We start from the raw sequence: 19,688 nt of genomic DNA, 5'->3' as shown, positions 1-19,688 counted from the left end.
TTTTTTTTTTTTTTAATATGTAAGAGTCACATTTCCTCTGTCTGGCAAGCTTTCTCACAAACCTAAGTTTGGCTTTCATTCAAACATAACATCTGGCAGCTCAACCTTGGGGATGCACTTGGTGAGTGTTTGTATTGGGACGCGTTTACTGATTGGTTGGCTGTGCTTAAGTTCACCTTCTCAGCTCATTCTCTTTGGAGCTTTTTTGACTTCTTCATTACTTGAGGCTGTAGATATGTTGTTGTTTTGCAAAGCCCTTTAGGTCATATGGACCCAGAGGTTAATTTGGTATGATTTTGAAACTGCAGAGCAAATGGCATTCTTCAGAAAAATCTGACAAGCTTTGCACATTCTAATGTGATTCCTGGCATGGTTTATTCCTCAGTGTGCTAATGTGTCTGTCCATGAGAGCTGTGCTCCCACGACCCTTGCTGGCTAATTTTCATTCTGCATTTCTTATCTGGATTGTTGAGTCCAAGGTTCAGCCCTGATGTAAGATATTCTGTGCATAAACTCTAATATCTTTGCCTTTGGCCACTTTCAACCCATGATTACAAACACAGCTTAAGGGAGACCAGGTCAGTTAAAAGACCTGCCTTGTGTTTGGAACTGTCATAGTGGATGGGTTGAATAAAACTCCTGGGTAGAGCTATTTACTTGATCCATTGTTTTTCCTGGAAAGCAGCTTTCTCCAAACTTATGGTTGGAGACAGTCTGCTAATCCCCAAATCCTGGCCCTGGCTGTTGACCTTAAGAGAAAGAGAAATTGCTAACCTTAAGTTAGCAGGAGGGACGGCCTTGGTGACAGACCTGTTAATCTCAGAAAGTCCTGTTAACTATTTTGAAGGTGACTGCATTCAAGGCAGCAGTTAAGTCTCTTGGTCTCCAGTGTGAGTTGCCCAGGCAAGCAAGCCTTGGTGATCTGCCCCACTGGAAAAAAAGAAAATCAAACTCTTTCAGAATTTGAAGCTATGTATGTGAGTGAAAATAGTAAGCAGATTTTGAGCAAACTTACCAACTGATCCTGGTGATAAAGACAAGGGACCAGGCCCCACCAATGGCAGAGATGCCTTACTCTACACATGCTCAACTTAAATCTGATCACAGAAAACAAAAGAAAGTTGAAAGTGGAACTTGCTCACATTTATTTTTTTAAGTCTCCCTGTGATTGTATAATTTTCTTAGCTACCACATTTGCTGTTTGTGCTCCTGGAGTGTTTCTAATCTCAACTTCCCAGTTTAGAACGCAAACTGGAACTTGAGAATACAGTATTTCGATGTTGTTATTGTTGCTGTTGTCTTCTCCTTTTCTAAAGAAATTATACTTTAAGCTCTGGGATACAAGTGCAGAACGCGCTGGTTTGTTACATAGGTATACACGTCCCATGGCGGTTTGCTGAACCTATAAGCCTGTCATCTATATTAGGTATTTCTCCTGTTATCCCTCCCCTAGCCCCCACACCCTAACAGGTCCTAGTGTGTGGTGTTCCCCTCCCTGTGTCCATGTGTTCTCATTGTTCAACTCCCACTTATGAGTGAGAAGATGCGGTGTTTGGTTTTCTGTTCTAGTTTGCTCAGAATGATGGTTTCCAGCTTCATCTGTGTTCCTGGAAAGGACAGGAACTCATTCTTTTTTATGGCTGCATAGTATTCCCTGGTGTATATGTGCCACCTTTTCTTTATCCAGTCTATCATTGATGGGCGTTTTTGTTGGTTCCGAGTCTTTGCTATTGTGAACAGTGCCACAATAAACAGACGTGTGCATGTGTCTTTATAGTAGAATGATTTATAATCCTTTGGGTATTTACCCAGTAATGGAATTACTGGGTCAAATGGTATTTCTGGTTCTAGATCCTTAAGGAATGCCAAACTGCCTTCCACAATGATTGAACTAATTTACACTCTCACCAACAGTGTAAAAGCCTTCTATTTCTCTACATCTTCTCCAGCATCTGTTATTTCCTGACTTTTTAATGATCACCGATAGTGAGCTTTTTGTCATATGTTTGTTGATCACATAAATTGTTCTTTTGAGAAGTCTCTGTTCATATCCTTTGCCCGCTTTTTGATGGGGTTATTTTTTTCCTTTAAATTCGTTTAAGTTCTTTGTAGATTCTGAATATTAGGCCTTTGTCAGATGAACAGATTGCAAAAAATTTCTCCCCCCCTGATGATTTTCTTTTGCTGTGTAGAAGCTCTTTAGTTTAATTAGATCCCAATTGTCAGTTGGGGGTTTTGTTGCCATTGCTTTGGGTGTTACAGTCATGAAGTCTTTGATCATGCTTATGTCCTGAATGGTGTTGTCTAGGTTTTCTTCTAGGGTTTTTATGGTTTCAGGTCTTACATTGAAGTCTTTAATCCATCTTGAGTTGATTTTTGTGTAAGGTGTAAGGAAGGGATCCAGTTTCAGTTTCCTGTATATGACTAGCTAGTTTTCCTAACACCATTTATTAATCAGGGAACCCTTTCCCCATTGCTTATTTTTGTCAGGTTTGTCAAAGATCAGTTGGTTGTAGATGTGTGGCATTATTTCTCAGGCCTCTGTTCTGTTCTATTGGTCTGTATATCTGGTTTTGCAGTAGTATCATGTTGTTGTGGTTACTGTAGCCTTGTAGTATCATTTGAAGTCAGGTGGCATGATGCTTCCAACCTTTTTCTTTTTGCTTAGGATCGTCTTGGCTATACAGGCTCTATTTTGGTTCCATAGGAAATTTAAAGTCATGTTTTCTAATTCTGTGAAGAAAGTGAATGGTAGCTTGATGGGGATAGCATTGAATCTCTAAATTACTTTGGGCATTATGGCCATTTTCATGCTATTGAGTCTTCCTATCCATGAGCATGGAAGTTTGTCCATTTGTTTGTGTCCTCTCTTATTTCCATGACCAATGGTTTATAGTACTCCTTGAAGAGGTCCTTCACATCCTTTATTAGTTGTCCCCTAGGTATTTTATTCTCCTTGTAGCAACTGTGAATGGGAGTTCACTCAATATTTGTCTGTTTATCTGCTATTTGGTGTAGAGGAATGCTTGTGATTTCTGCACATCGATTTTGTATCCTGAGACTTTGCTGAAGTTGCTTTTCAGCTTAAGGAGATTTTGGGCTGAGACCATGGGGGTCTTCTAAATATACAAGCATGTTGTCTGCCAATAGAGACAATTTGACTTCCTCCTTTCCTAATTGAATACCCTTTATTTCTTTTTCTTGCCTGATTGCCCTAGCCAGAACTTATAATACTATATTGAATAGGAGTGGTGAGAGAGGGTATCCTTGTCTTGTGCCTGTTTTCAAAGGGAATGCTTCCAGCTTTTGCCCATTCAGTATGATATTGTCTGTGGGTTTGTCGTGAATAGCTCTTATGATTTTGAGATACATTCCATCAGTATGTAGTTTATTGAGAGTTTTCAGCATGAAGAGATGTTAAATTTTATCAAAGGCCTTTTCTGCAAAAACTATTGAGATAATCATGTGGTATTTGTCATTGGTTCTGTTTATGTGATGGATTACGTTTATTGATTTGCATATATTGAACCAGCCTTGCATCCCAGGGATGAAAACGACTTCATCGTGGTGGATAAGCTTTTTTGATGTGCCGCTATATTCAGTTTGCCAGTATTTTAATGAGAATTTTCACACTGATTTCATGAGGGATATTGGCCTGAAATTTTCTTTTTTGTGTCTCTGCTAGGTTTTGGTATCTGGATGATGCTGTTCTCATAAAATGAGTAGGGAGGGGGTTCCTCCTTTTCTATTGTTTGGAATAGTTTCAGAAGGAAAGGTATCAGGCTCCTCTTTGTATCTCTGGTAGAATTTGGCTGTGATTCTTTCTTGTCCTGGGCTTTTTTTTTTTCTGGTTGGGAGTATATTAATTACTGCCTCAATTTCAGAACTTGTTATTTGCCTATTTAGAGATTTGACTTCTTCCTGGTTTAGTGTTGGGAGGGCGTATGTGTCTAGGAATTTATCCATATAGTCTAGTTTATTTGCATAGAGATGTTTATCGTATTCTCTGATGGTAGTTTGTATTTCTGTGGGATCAGTGGTGGTATATCCCCTTGGTCATTTATTATTTCTATTTGATTCTTCTCTCTTTTCTTCTTTATTAGTCTGGCTAGTGGTATAGCTATTTTATTAATCTTTTCAAAAAACCACCTCCTAGATGTATTGATTTTTTGAAGGGTTTTTAGTGTCTCTAGCTCCTTCAGTTCTGCTCTGATCTTATTTCTTGTTTTCTGCTAACTTTGAATTTGTTTGCTTCTCTAGTTCTTTCAATGGTGATGTTAGGGTGTTGATTTTAGCTCTTTCCCACTTTTCCTGTGGACATTTAGTGCTATAAATTTCCTTCTAAACACTGCTTTAGCTGTGTCCCAGAGATTCTGGTACATTGTGTCTTTGTTCTCATTGGTTTCAAAGAACTCAATGATTTCTGCCTTAATTTTAATTGCCCAGTAGGCATTCAGGAGCAAGTTGTTCCGTTTCCATGTAGTTGTACGGTTTTGAGTTTCTTAATCCGGAGTTCTGATTTGATTGCAGTGTGGTCTGAGAGAATGCTTGTTCTGATTTCCATTATTTTGCATTTGCTGAAGAGCGTTTGTTTTACTTCCAATTACGTGGTGGCCAATTTTAAAATAAATGCAATGTGGTGCTGAGAGGAATGTATATTCTGTGGATTTGGGGTGGAGAGTTCTTTAGATATCTGTTGTTAGGTCTGCTTGGTCCAGGGTTGAGTTCAAATCCTGAATATCCTTGTTCATTTTGTCTCATTGATCTAATATTGACATTGGGGTGTTAGACTCCCACACAATAATAATGAGAGACTTTAACTGTCTTTATAGGTCTCTAAAAACTTGCTTCATGAATCTGGGTGCTCCTGTGTATTGGGTGCATAAAAATTTAGCGTTGTTAGCTCTTCTTGTTACATTGATATCTTTACCACTATGTAATGCCCTTCCTTGTCTTTTTTGATCTTTGTTGGTTTAAGGTCTGTTTTATCAGAGTAGAATTGTAACCCTGGCTTTTGTTTTGTTTTGTTTTGTTTTTTGCTTTCTATTTCCTTGGTAAATACTCTTTTTTTCTGAGCCTATATGTGTCTTTGCATGTGAGATGGGTCTTGACTTTATCCAGTTTACCAGTCTGTGTCTTTTAATTGGAATATTTAGTCCATTTACATTTAAGGTTAATATTCTTATGTACGAATTTGATCCTGTCATTACGATACTACTGGGTATTTTGCTTGTGAGTGAGTTGATGCAGTTTCTTCACAATGTCAGTAGTCTTTACAATTGGGTATGTTTTTGCAGTGGCTGGTACTGGTTTTTTCCTTTCCATATTTAGTGCTTTCTTCAGGAGCTCTTGTAAGGCAGGCCTGGTGGTGACAAAATCTCTTGGTATTTGCTTGTCTATTGAGGATTTTATTTCTCCGTCACTTAGGAAGCTTAGTTTGACTGGATATGAAATTCTGTGTTGAAAATTACAGTATTGTTAAGCAGGTGACCTTTAAACAAAGTCAGGTGATCTTTTCTCCAGATAGAAGGCATTTGCACACATAACAGCAACTGTAGTCAGAAATGAAATCCCCAGGACATTCAGAGAATAAATCTGCATTACCTAGCCTCTGGCTCTCCTTCCTGTGCTTTCCAAATCTTTTCCAGCAATGGAGGGAAGTAAATCATGCTTCCTTGGTAATCATCCACAAGGGTAGCTATGGGCTCAAGTAGTTTTCTCTATTTCTCAGTGTTCCCGCAAAGTTAGTGTTATTCCTATGTGCATCTCCAAATAATGTCAGTGAGGAATCTGCCATGTGCCTTTGAAAACCACCAGGGAAGTTGATGAGTGCCCATCTCATGTTAAGACCCTCTCTTTTCTCAATATGAGTGAATGACCGGGGAAGATGTGTTAGTTAACAAAAACAGAGAGGAGGAACAAGTTGAAGCCTCTTTAATGAGAAGAGAGCATTTGGGAGTACGACCTCTTCAAATGAGATCAGTCCCTCTAGGCTTGGATTATTTGTCTCTGCTGATGATCAGAAGAGAAGGTTGGTGGGCACATGTATTATTCCTGTTTCTATAAACAGAGGCTCCCTTCTGCTTTCCTTATGTGTCTGGAAACACCTTAAAATTCCAGAAGAAATGCCTTAGTGGCTTTTCAACCCATGTAAACTTCATGAGTCAGAGTAGTTTTACCTAATCGCTCTGTAAAAGAAAGACAGACTCCTCTTGCATCTGGCTTTGTTTTTATTTCTGCCTTTTGGTTTATCTGTGTTGCAGCCCCTCACAGACTGCCAATTCCTGTGGTCAGCCAAGGAGAGTTCTTTTTCAGAAAAGGGCATTTGTTTGCTAATAGTCCTTGAGGGATGCTTTACTTCACACTTAACAGCACAGTCACATGGTTCATGCTATGTCCCCTGCCACGGCTAGAAATTGTATTCCCCTGAGACATGGGGGGCACCTAGGTTAACAGCAACTACTGGGTTTGTGTCAGATCTTTAAATGTCACTATTTGTCATTTGACAATGTTAGAAATACGCAAGCACAGCAGATGTGAAGTTATCATAACAGCTGCAAAAGCTCTAGTCTGGATGACATGCCTGGGTACGCCTTTCAATGTGACAAAGTGATTAGATTATGAAATTTTTGAAATGGAGTATATATATACATATGTATGTTCCATTTGGAAGGAATGCAAACATGATCAATGGTTACAAACCCAAACTTTGGGTTGCAGAAGCATTTGCTAATAGGGGAACTATGTGGCTGTTTACTAATGGAGAACCAGGTTTTTTTGTGATGCAAAGGTATGTGAATGTGGACAGTGTTCATAACAGATAAGACAGACACAAATAAGTTTGTAGTTAAAAATGTTCCTAACTAACTTTTTCTGCCCTTTTATTTCTTGGGGGGAAAATGATTGATTGTTCCTGTGGTCTGTGCACTTCTAACCCCTCCTGGCATCTTCATTTGTGGCCGGGTATGTGGCTTTCCTTCCAAAGGACGGCCAGTCCCGAACAGTAAGGCAGTTCCAGTTCACTGACTGGCCAGAGCAAGGAGTGCCAAAGTCCGGAGAAGGATTTATTGACTTCATCGGCCAAGTCCATAAAACAAAAGAGCAGTTTGGCCAAGATGGACCCATTTCAGTCCATTGCAGGTAAGTTACAATTCAAGAATGGTGACATTCCATTTGTGATTAAAGCAGTGATAACTGTGAAAATAATCAAAGGAAAATGTTTATTCCCAAAATTTGCTTCCTATTACACAAACCAAATTACCAATTTTACGTTAACAGGAATTGTTGGTACCCCCCCCAGTAATAATTTGTTCTGTTATGCATTTTGTATTTGCTTTAGCTTTCATAGCAATGCACTGATGACTATCTTTGTGGGAAACCCGTGAATAGCTATCAAACCTTAATGACAATACTAATTTTTGCCAGTCAATAAGTGCTTCCTATGGTACCTCAGTTAAAAATGCAATTTGCTTGAAAATTCTTGCTATGTCAGAAAACAAAGCACCTTCAAGTTAATTATTTTCAATAGTTACTAGAGCACTTTATATTCAATTCATTGATGTTAATAGAAATAGCAAGTAAATGGTTCAGACATTCATTCATCACAAATTTAGTGTTTTTGGAAATTGCTATGCCAAAACCTTCTAAACAAAAAGAATTCACCTACGTTTATTTAAACAAAAAATATTGAAAAAAATTTTTTTTCCTTTGGCACATCAAAAGTATAGTTCTTAATGACATAGAAGGCAGAATCTCAAGATGTCTGTATTCCAGTCTTAATCCTATTATTTAGCTTAATGGACGTCAGTTATCTTACCTGATGTTTAAAGTTCCTTCCGGCATCCTTTGTTTCTCAGGCATATTATATCATATGAAAAATGAGTTATTAAAAATATTTTGCAAACTAACCAAAGAGCATGGAGGAAATCACACAAGGAATCAAATAAGGGCATACCTCAAAAATAGTATGGGGGTTTAGTTCCAGACCACCACAGTAAGGGACATCACATACATTTTTTGGTTTCCCATTTCATACAGTGTGCAATAGCATTGTATCTAAACAACAATGTACCCTACCTTAATTTAAAAACTATTTTATTGCTAAAAAATGCTTACCATCCTCTGAGCCTCTGATTTTCTTTTGCTGGTGGAGGTGGAGGGTGTTGTCTTGATGTTGATGGCTGTTGACCAATCAGGGTAGTGGTTTCTGAAGGGTGAGGTGGCTTGTAGCAATTTCTTAAAAGAAGATAATGATGAAGTTTGCCCCTTCACGTGACTCTTTTTCAAGAGCCTTCTCTGCAGCATGAAATGTTGTCTCATAGCAGTTTTCCCACAGTAAAACTTCTTTCAAAATTAGTCATTCCTCTGCAACCTTGCTGCTTTTCTCTTCTTTATACACTATTCTAAATCTTTGGTTATTTCCAGTATTCACACCATCCTCACCATCAGTACATTCCATCCTGACAAACCACTTTCTTTGCTTGTCTATAAGAAGCAGAAGCAACTCCTCATGTATTCAAGTTTTACCATGAGGCTGCAGCAGTTCACTCACAGCTTCACGCTCCATGCTCCACTTCTAATTCTCTTGCTATTCTACCATGGTTGCAGTTTCTTCCTCCACTGAAGTCTTGAATCCCTCAAAGTCATCCGTGAGATCAGAATCAACGTCTTCCAAACTCCTGTTAACGGCAGATAAAATGGTAAATTATTTCCAGGAAATTTTCAGTTTACTTTGCCCAGGCCCATCAGAGAAATCACTATCTATAGAAGGAATAGCCTTATAAAATGTAGTTCTTAAATGAAACTTGAACGTTGAAATTCCTCCTTGATCCATTGGGCTGCAGAATGAGTATTGTGCTCACAGGCATGAAAACATATCTCCTTGTACATTCCATTAGAGCTCTTGGGTGACAACATATGTTGTCAATGAGCAGTAATATCTTGAAAAGAATCTCTTATTCTGAGCAGTAGGTCTCAAGAGTGGCCTCAAAATACTCAGTAAACCATGCTGTAAACAGACATATTGTCATCCATGCTTTCTTGTTCCATTTATGGAACTGGACTATTTAGTACAAGAAGTCTAGCTTTCAGCCTGTCTTGATGTTTGATGTGCCTTCCTTATTATTTCAAGCTTTTGACTTAAAGTGAGGGATGTATAACTCCTCTTACCTTCACTTGAATATGTTTATTGTAAATTGTCAAGAGCCCTAGGATTTTCAAAACAGTAAATGAGCTTTGGCTTCATCTTAATGTCACCAGCTACATTACCCCGTAACGAGAGAGTCAGCCTGTTCTTTGAGTTCTGAAGCTAGGTATTGATGACTCCTCTGTAGCTCTGGAAGTCTTAGATGGCCACTTCATCTAATAGAATGCTGTTCATCCACATTAAAGAGCTGTTGTTTAATGTAGCCACCTTCATCAATGATCTTACCTAGATCTTCTGGATAACTTGCTGTAGCTTCCATAACAGCACTTGTTGCTTCCCCTCACACTTTTATGTTATAGGGTTGGCTTCCTTCCTTCATCCTCCCAAGCTAACCTCTGCTAACTTCAAACTTTTCTTCTGCAGCCTCCTCACCTCATCATTCGTACAATCAAGGACACTTAGGTCCTTGCACTGGCCTAGGCTTGGATTTAAGGGAATGTTGTAAACGGTTTGATCTTCTATCCATACCTTTAAAACTTTCTTTGTATCAGCAGAAAAGCTGTTCTACTTCCTTATCCTTCCTGTGTTCACTGGAGTAGCACTTTTCATTTCCTTCAAGAACTTTGCACTCACAACGAGGCTGTTTGATGCAAGAGGCCTGAGGAGAAAAAGACAGATGGGGAAACCGCTGATTGGCGGAGCAGTCATCACACACGCGATTATCAATAAATGTTCGTTGTCTTATGGTCATGGTTCATGGCACTCCAAACCAATTACAGTGGTAACATCAACGATCATTGATCACAGATCACTATAACAGATACAGTAATAATGAAACAATTTGACATATGGCAAGAATTACCAAAATGCCACACAGAGACACAAACTGAGTATGTGCTGGTGGAAAAATGGCACCAATATAGTTCTTCAGTGAAAGATTGACGCAGACATTATCTGCAAAGCTTAATAAGGTAGAGCACAATACAACAATGTACGTCTGTATTTAGGCAAACTAGATGCTTTCTATTGGGACTGAATTGCCTGGATATTTCTTTTGTCTTTACTCATAATTTGCCCAAATGCTAATTTGACCTTTTCTAATATAATCTCTTAGGAAAAGAGTATCTTTAATTTAATACTATCTATTCTTAGCTGTAGGCATCCTCATATGTATAGGTACACCAATGTGTTTTTGCGTGTGTGTTCTCATTGCTTTTATCATCATAAAATGATTTAAATTTCCCTTTAGTATCATGCTATGACTTGTGATTCATATACCTATATATGTATCCATAGAACACTTCTGAAAATACTTTTCTTATTTACAACTTGTTAAACTAAGATGATAAAATCAATAAATCTAAAACCTGTAAGTCCAGTATCCATTCTTTTGTTGAAAATACTTAGTACAAAGACAGAAACCCAATGTTTTTGTTACATTCGAGTTATCAAATCATGCTAAGATAGGCTCTAGAGTACCCAGACCATTCAACAAAGAGATTAGAAATCTCAGTTTCTCACAACTAGAAGACTTTCAAGGTTAAAAGAGACCTTCAAGGTCATTTGTTTCATCTTAACAAAAGGCTTCACGGCTGCTGGACATCTTAAATCACTTCTTAAAGACTGTCTGCGCATGGATTTTAAAGGCTCACTTAACATTTCTGTTTAGACTGTAGAAATCCCGTTTATAAAGGGACACACTATTTATATATGCCTGTCAGCCACATCCTCCAGTAAATGAATCCATCTATTTTCTACAGCCCATGCCCAAGTGTTACACATGCTGTTTAATTTGGATCCAGAAATATAGGGATTTTTCACATTATTCACTGTATTCCGCATTACCTCAACTTCCAGATGCTTTCCTACTTAAATGCACAAAAGCTATGAATTGGTTTTCTTTCTTGCCGATGTGAAGATTCTGGAGTTATCTTAAAACAGTTAAGACAGCAGAGAGAAACTCAACACCTTTCTAATGTGGTAGAAAGGTTCTGAGGGTTTCAGTTGCTGATCATGTAAAAATGGTAGGTAAGTTTAGAGATCTAATCTTAAAAAAAAACCATTGTTTTTTAAGATTAGTTACCCCTGTGAGAATCTGTTGAAAGTTGTTAAGTCTCAAGAAATAAGAAAGCAATGTAGTAATTACTTCATCTGTACATACACTTATAGGATAATCATAAACTCTCCTGAAGACAGAGGGAAAATCACACACACATATACGCTGTTATAGAATCTTTCTCATAATAAAACCAATATGAACATTTGAATAGTTATAAACAAATATGTCTAGGTTATGGGGCATCACGTACATATTTTAGGTAACTATAAAAAGTGAATAAAGTGCTAGAAAAGTTCATGCCAAATTCATTCACCTTGGTCTGAATTATTTCATACTTTAAAGACGTTAAGGAGGCAAGTTCTGAATTTTAGAAGCTCCATGAATTATATGAAGCTGTATGTTGTTTACCCTTTCTTTTTTCATTTGTTATGTTTCCTTGGTCTTTCTAAAATGGTATAAGTCCCTATTGAAAAGACTTTTATCAGACTTACTCCTAATCAGACTTACTGCTCATGCTGTTATAACTCACTATCCCAAGAGTAATCATTTGGTGAATACTATGCCACATTTTCCTGAACATTCTGCTACCAGCTTCCAAATTCCATGCTGTGGAGAAACGTGGAACGTGGAAGCCAGTAGCAGTATGTCCACCCCCAAGCAAATGTGGCCAAGACGGTGCGCACCTCACCCAGTAACAATGCTTTTGTTATTGTGGCAGCGCTGGCGTGGGAAGAACTGGAGTCTTCATAACACTAAGCATTGTTTTGGAAAGAATGAGATATGAAGGAGTCGTAGATATCTTCCAGACTGTCAAAATGTTAAGAACACAACGGCCAGCCATGGTACAGACAGAGGTGAGAAAATCCATTGCATTTTTCACATCTCGGAAGCCTCCGTTTTGCTAGCCAGGACCTCCTGGAACCCAGACTCTCTCAACACCAGACAATACATACCGTGGGGCAAGCATCAAACTGTTTAATAATTTTGAACCTCATTTCCTCCCTTTTTTAAATGGGGTGAGATTATCAATGTCTTAGTGTTGCCACAGAAATTATGTGAGATTCTATGTTAGATTGAGCTATATTAAATTTCACTGTTGGACCATTTTTTACCAGTAAAATGGCAATTTCACAAAATTCATCATATTCATATTCCTATAGTATACAATTTATATACAAATATATAGAAAGCATAATGTTTAGTACATAATATAATCTCAGTCCATTTAACTTCTTCATTCTCCCTTTGTATGCCTACAGAGGTATCAGCAGCTCTATATTGCATGTCTTAACAATGACCGTTCAAAACATTTTGATTCTATTTGTCCCTCATTTGATATGCCAATAATTAATACGGAAATTTAGATATTTCTCATCATGATATGAGTTCATGATTGAGCCAGCCTGGTCTCTTGAGCATTCATATCTAAAGATAATATTACTGACGATAGAGTTTATGTTCTGCAGAAGGCCACCAAATTCTACAATTTATATGTGCTCCTCAATTTATCATCCACAGTATCTGCCAAACATTGATTTCAAACCAGTGCAACTATTTGACTTGCAATACTCAAAACATTGTGTCAGCCTGACAAACTTAACGGGTCTTGGGGGTGACAGAAGGAAACTGGACATTTAAAAAGCCTTAACACTTAGGCAAGCAACTTACTGTGACAAGACAGGAAAGTAAACACCATTTATTTTGCATTGTACGAAAATGCACATTTAAGCAAAATAGAAACTATCTACTTTCAGCCCGATTGGCTACTGAAAATAGGTTTCTTTTATGGGGAAAAAGCCTACTTTTTCTCATCCCTAAAGAGATCTATAAACCATCTTTTTCCATCTCTCCAACAATACTTTGACTTATTCCAGTATAATAGTGTTCTTGTCTGAAAAAGGCCATGTTTCGTCATGTTTTGTTTTAGTGTGTGCCTTTCTGAAACAGACAGCTAGCAATCACACAGAATTGAGCTGAATTCACAGGTATTTTTGGATGTGGGCAGCCAATCTTGTGATGCCATTTTCAGGGATGAAAAGCTTGGCAGTCCAGTGCCCTGTGTAAATGGACTTGTGTGCCGCACCAGCTACCTTTTGGCTGTCTCTCTCACTTACATATGAACATCGTAAACGACTGTGAGGGATTCTCAGTGCAGGCTCTACTGTCCAATCGTGTTTTTCCTTAATTCAAAATTCTGCTGGCAGTAGCTCAGAAGATAAATCCAGATTTTTTCTCAGGGCAGCTTGTCCGGAGAAATAGTTAAACAGAATAATTTATCACAAATATTAAACATTTTAAATATTTAAACTGAGAATTAGTTAACACAAATAAGCAGATAATTGTAAAAGATGACTTTGATCATTAACTGCTTATAAGGCACGTAAGAACTTTATGTGTTCAGTTGGTGGTCATTTTGTGCTACTACTTAGAAAACACTTGTCTGGGAAGGTAACGTTCACTCAACCTACCACTGCTTGGAATTGAGAGATAATTTTAGTCAAATTGATCGGTACGTTAATAAACACCCCATGTGGCTACTTTTTCTTTCTTCGTTCACTGTAATGAGCTGGTCATAGGATGAAATCGATTGACGAAAGTACTGATTTTGCCCCTATATAGATGTAATTTTGTTATCCAATATTGACGTTTATTTTTCTATTAAAGTATACTCATGGTCCCTTCTTCTGTTTCTCCCCATTCCTTGTCTCCTACAGGATCAGTATCAGTTTTGCTATCGAGCCGCACTAGAGTACCTGGGCAGCTTTGACCACTATGCAACGTAGAAACCCCTGACCCATTCCGGATTTTTACTACAGGCCCTTCAATATCCATGGAGTCTCCTCTGAGCCATACAGGGCACTTGAGAAGTCCTTCTTAACTTCTAGCTAACAACTACTTAGTGGGACTATTACACACAAAACAAATTAAAAACAAATTATTACAGGTGGACCAAGAATTCACAGTTTAATAATCTAACCTGAATAATTATGGAGAGAATCCTGACTGATGAGGCATCTGAAGGATTTTATTTACAGATACCTCAAGGATTCAAAATCAAGGGAAGAAGACATCACAGCAAAGAACCACCATCTTATTCAGGATTGCTTGAAAGGCGCAAGGAGAAATTGCCAGAAGGCTGCAGTTTGGCTCAAGATGGTGCCAGTGTGGCTTCTCACAATGAAATGGACTCTGCTTTGACATCACCCCTTCCCACCATACAGCTCATAATAACATTTTAGGGGGAAAGTGGGGGGGGGATGTTTAAGAAGAAAGTCCTTGATTTAGTTTTTTAGTATTGTAAAGATACTGCTGACCTGTGCTTCATTTCTAACTGTGTAAACTTTTTTTTAACAAAATGTATCATTCGATAAAGTGAATTTTAAAAAAGTGACATAACTTCATTTTTTATTTCCAAATCGTAGGTTTTTTTAAGCTGTAGAACTGTTATCTGTAATATCTTGCTGTAGAAATCTCAAATAATTTGAAAATTTGCACATTTTTGTGCAATACTCAATCTACAGTATCAGTCTCGTCAGATATATTACTTTTACACTTCTGTTCTGTTTTGATTGGTGAGAACGTACCCATTCTCTTCAAATAAAGAGAATTATTATTTTGTTTTGTTTTTGGAATCAACAGGGAGGCGCAAAGTATAAAGTTGCTGCTAACATATATACATATATATCCATATTTTATACGGGTGTCTATGTATATATAGACAGTTTGTCCACACAAAAAGTAGATACAGCTATCAGTCAGTTCTTCCATTATTTGGTTTTTTTTAAACGTAAAAAAGCTATTGTAAACATCTCTTTCCATTTATTCTTAATTTTATGACACATTGGTATTTCTTACTATCACAAAACTTTCATTTTTTTAAGGGAAACGAGGAATGCACATCAGTGATTGTCAAACCTCACCCCCTAACTTCCTACCCAATCTGCCCCCCACCCACCCAATCATATTCACAAATTCTGTTTCGTTAGCCAGGCTTCCAACAAAGTTCAATATTTCTAACACTCTAGTGCAATAAAAATTATTAAATAGCTAAGAGGTGTGCATGTGGGAAAGGTCAGTGCATATCCCTTTAGGAGGGGAGAATGTTGTAATATATCAGCCTATCAAGTTGTTTAAAAAAAGTGTATTCAATCGTATATTGTCTATAGTATGTGCTATGAAATTTGCATTTATGATATGTAACAGGGGCAAAGCCAAATTCATGTTACTCTGTTCAGTCAGAAACATTTTGTGGCATACAGCATTCCTGGGAAGTGCTGTACTTTGTTTCGTTTTGGTTTTAGTTTTGCATTTAGAGTGCCTTATAATTGATGCCTATTTTAATAGCATTTCCTTTGAGCTTTTGGTTCGTATTTCCATTCACTGTTTGTATCTGTTACTCTTTCTATTAAAGCATTATCTGTTTACCACATGTACAAAAACTCTTTGAATAATATGCATTCCTAGTTTTCAGCCAAGTCGGGGATGTTAGTGATTGTACCAGCCCAAAGCACTTGGATAATCAGGGCCCTTCTTCCTTTTATAATTGTCAACATCAGAAAAAGCTACTTGTTTTATTTATATTCCCTTCCAAATCTGCTCTGGAACATGCAGTAACTGCACCAAACTTATTTTAGTAACAAGTGTCATTGGCAACTTTGGAATATATTTGATATTCCATTAGGATTTTTCTAAAAGGGGAAATAAACCACATATATATATATATATATATATATATATATCTCCCCCAATTCTTCCAACATAATTTCTATAGGAAGCCATGGATGATGGCATGAGTTTGCCACATTTTACATGATTTTAAATAATCCTCAAAATATCCAAGGAACTCTTAAAGAGTTTTGGTATGAGTATACTACTTTGGTTTAATTTTAGCTTCATAGATGTTCTGCATGGAAGGATTTTTATTTTCCACATTTTCCCATTGCTAGCAGAATGAAATCCAAGAGACCAAACACTTGCAAGCATTGTATTTGAGCACTTTTGTAAAAAACAAAGAAAAAGAAAAAGAAAAAAAAGAAAAAGAAAATATATATAATACTAAAAAAAAAGTATCTAGAAGGCTACCTCAGAATGAGACTCTCTAACCTACATCAGAACCAGAGAAGAATGTGCACTATGTGGGTCTGTTATCCTTTTCTTTTAGTTTGTATCTTTTGGAGATTTATCCAAGTGCCAGATTACTCAGTGCTATACTTTTCTTTAAGTTAAACAAAGGGGGTCAGACAGACATTGCCTCATCTAGACATGCCTTGTTGGACATGTAGAATCTGATGGAGCATTGCACACCAGAAATGATTGGCCAATGAGCAGCTTCTCTCCCTGAAACAAAAACTGCCCATTTGGCAAAGGGAAAGATGACAATAATCAGAAGAAGAAAATGAATGGGATGCATACTGTAGACGAACGAGGCGGAGACTTGCAGGAATCTTACTGTTCAGGAGCTGTTCCTAGAACTAACTCCCTTACTGTCATTGATGTGCATTCCACTCTGTGCTTTTCTGTACAACCATTCGAGTTTTAATTTCCCAGGTAAACATCTTTATCTGCCATTACCACAAGCTTTCAAGTTTCCAGTTATTTTCATCATCATAACCAGTACGGTGCTATTATTTACCTATGTACGTGTAGTTATGTATAATTTTGTAATTAGTTACAATGGTAAAAAAAAAATCAAAATATATAAAAAGTGATTTGTACAGAACTTTATTTTAGCTCTTTTTTAAAAATGATTTGCATGGTTAGACAACGGCGAGGACAGCCAGGGGAGGGAAGGGCCTCTAGGGAACTTTGCACTTTCTATACCTTTGTACTATGCACTGCCCTATTGATTCTACACCCAATAATGATATTACTTGAACCCATCTGTAAGAAACTGCTTCGGAAATTCATTTGTGTGTATGTAAATAACACGACATAGAAACAGGAAGGGAAAAAATGCACGTATTTTTTTCTTTCCTGTTTATTTTCAGTTTTGCTTCAAGTCCTTCCTTTTATTTCTAATCCCCTTTTTGTTTTTCTTTTTGGGTTTTGGTTCCTTTTGGGTTTATGGGTGCCCTGATACTCCAGCAGAGATCAGAAGGCTACAGATCCATTCTATCCATCCGTTATGTGGCTTTGCCATCCCAGCTTGGAGTGTCTTTACAAAGATAATAACAGTTGTGTTCTTTGCTCTCGTTTTGGATGCATAGACTGAAAAACTTAAAAAAATAACTTGTAAAATGGCTTGTTAAAAAAATACAATTACCTCTAATTAGTAGTACGCGTAAATGTTTTACAGAATGAAAGGCGTGCTTTTTATTTTCTTACTTCGTTACATTGGTGGCGAAAGAAGTCTGTATGAAAATCAGTTCTTTGCTGACACAAGTTCCATTTGTTACAAATGAATTCTAATAAAAATGTCAGTGTTATGCAGCCCTGGCCTTTGCTTTTGTCCATGCAAGCACTTTGGTTTTGAACTGAGTATATGTTCTCTCTTCTCTTCTGGTTATCTAGTTAGTTCCTTGTACTAGTAACATTTCTGCTTACCGAGAGACTACTGTTCACAAATATCTACCCTGAGGAAAGCACTTTTCACTGGCAAGCCAACACTCAGAGAAATAGATTTTTTCCAAGTTCACAGAGCAAAGAAAGAGGATTGTTTTCATTCATATCAGAGATCATGGGCAATCTTTAGATCTGTGGAAGATGACTATATAGAAATTTAAGTGCACAACTATATGTACATCTGTATGTACGTATGTATTTTCACCTTGAATTAACTTTCAAGCACATAAAAATAGCTCCATAGAGTTAACTTATTAATAACTTTGGGAACATGGCTAAGAAAATACTTGATTTGGGTTATTTATTCTGTCATTCAATATTATCAAGTACCAATAATGGGTCAGAATAGTTCTAGGTATTGGAAGCGCAGCTCTGAACAAATGACATGCTGCTGCTGTTTGCGTACAGACTACAGCCTACTGAGAGAGGTTGGCCCTGAAGTGATAGTAACATCACATTGGACCAGTGCTATGAAGCAATGTGTAGGATCCTTGAAGTTAGGACTTTCAGTTGTCAGTGACAGAAAGTCTGACTGAAATTGGCCTACAGGAAAAGAAAGGTGTTTACTGACTTGTATACTAAAAGATAAGGAATGGACTCATACTAAAAGAGTAGAAATACATCATCTTCAAGCATAACTGGATTCAGGGCTCAGGTGATGCCTTCAGGACTTAATGTTTCTTCCCACCATCCAGCCTGATTTCTACTCTCACAGTGTCAGTTTTCAACTCCCTTTCTGTGGTCCCTGGAAGCTTTGGGATCATAACACCACAGAGCAGACAAGTGGAAGAGTTCCCTTCCCCCAACAACACAATCCAAAGTCCTAGAATGGATCGGATTCTTCTTGATCCTAATTGAACCTGTCTCGGGTAAGTGATCATCTCAGGAATGCAAAGTTTGGACAGAAGGCAAGAACGTGTGCATTGAGTTATCACCTCCAGAAGGATTTAAGGTAGCTGTCCCCTTGCCAAACAGCAATGAATATAATGGGACCGACAACTGGCTGCTGATCAGCCTAATTAGTTAAGGTAACGCAAAGCACAGGTGTGCTTGGTAATGTTGAAACTGCTTGTTAAAAATAGTAACAGAATAACACAATTCCATTATCCAAACATTATTTTGGAACTACTGTTACTGAATGATCGATCAGACTCCTCTGTTTTTCCACTTCACCTAATGGGCTTTTACTTCTGCGGATATGACTACCCTGTTGATTATGTAAAAATGGGACAAAAAGTTCAAAGTGTATCAGATTTGAGACTTTGTGCTTCATAACTTTAAACAGACATCTGATGGAATACGAAGAACAGCAAAATACCTGATTTTATACATGTATACACACACAGCATTAACAACAAATTGTAAGTTACACCGTATTAGTTAATAACCAATTATAACTTTGGGACACTTACACTTAGTTGTATCCATGACTAAACTTTATAGTGAGAATTTTACCAATTATAATCATGTGTAAAATTATAAATCTGAAAAATATTTAACTTTATAATATTTAAAATTTGTCTGCAAATTTTAAGGAAATATAGTAGGCAAAGACCTGTGAAATCTTGTGCTGAATAGTGCAGAGACTTAAAATATGTAAAATTGTATGTATGTAAAAATGTTTTACATATACAAAACATATGTGTATTGTATATGTTACACATAATTTTACATATATTTTACATACACACCGTAATGCCATTTATAATGCATTAGCATTTCACTATTAAATAATGTTTTCGAAAAAAGATGTGGCTGCATTAAAAACTGTAATATCCTTTTCAAGAAAGGATATAAAATTATGTACACAGCTGGAAACAAAGAAAGTACTTGAAAGAAATACCATTATGAAATGATACTGTGTGATAAAATTTTATTGCTGCACTTTGTACATTTTCTTAAATTTTTACGATAACTATTTCA

The 19,688-nt window shown here is 37.2% G+C and overlaps 1 protein-coding gene across 50 annotated transcripts in view; it reads left to right on the top strand.

Annotated features, from left to right (window-relative positions):
• PTPRD (protein tyrosine phosphatase receptor type D) overlaps nucleotides 1–17,633 on the top strand; it is a 2,321,819-nt gene extending 2,304,186 nt beyond the window's left edge. For 49 of the 50 annotated variants that reach the window (XM_032290736.1, XM_032290738.1, XM_032290724.1 and 46 more), the window contains 3 exons: nucleotides 6,986–7,140; nucleotides 11,923–12,058; nucleotides 13,919–17,633. In XM_032290736.1, the coding sequence (XP_032146627.1) occupies nucleotides 6,986–7,140; nucleotides 11,923–12,058; nucleotides 13,919–13,987 (360 nt within the window). In that variant the 3' untranslated portion in view covers nucleotides 13,988–17,633. The remainder of the gene's footprint in view (nucleotides 1–6,985; nucleotides 7,141–11,922; nucleotides 12,059–13,918) is intronic. The other variant, XM_032290753.1, reaches the window with a different exon arrangement.
• Nucleotides 17,634–19,688: the final 2,055 nt, after the last annotated feature.

This window comes from Sapajus apella, unplaced genomic scaffold, assembly GCF_009761245.1.
Source record: "Sapajus apella isolate SASKATOON/1434 unplaced genomic scaffold, GSC_monkey_1.0 scaffold24, whole genome shotgun sequence".
NCBI lineage: Eukaryota > Metazoa > Chordata > Mammalia > Primates > Cebidae > Sapajus > Sapajus apella.
The sequence above is the reverse complement of the archived record's forward strand: the minus strand, read 5'-3'. Positions and strand labels throughout refer to the sequence as shown.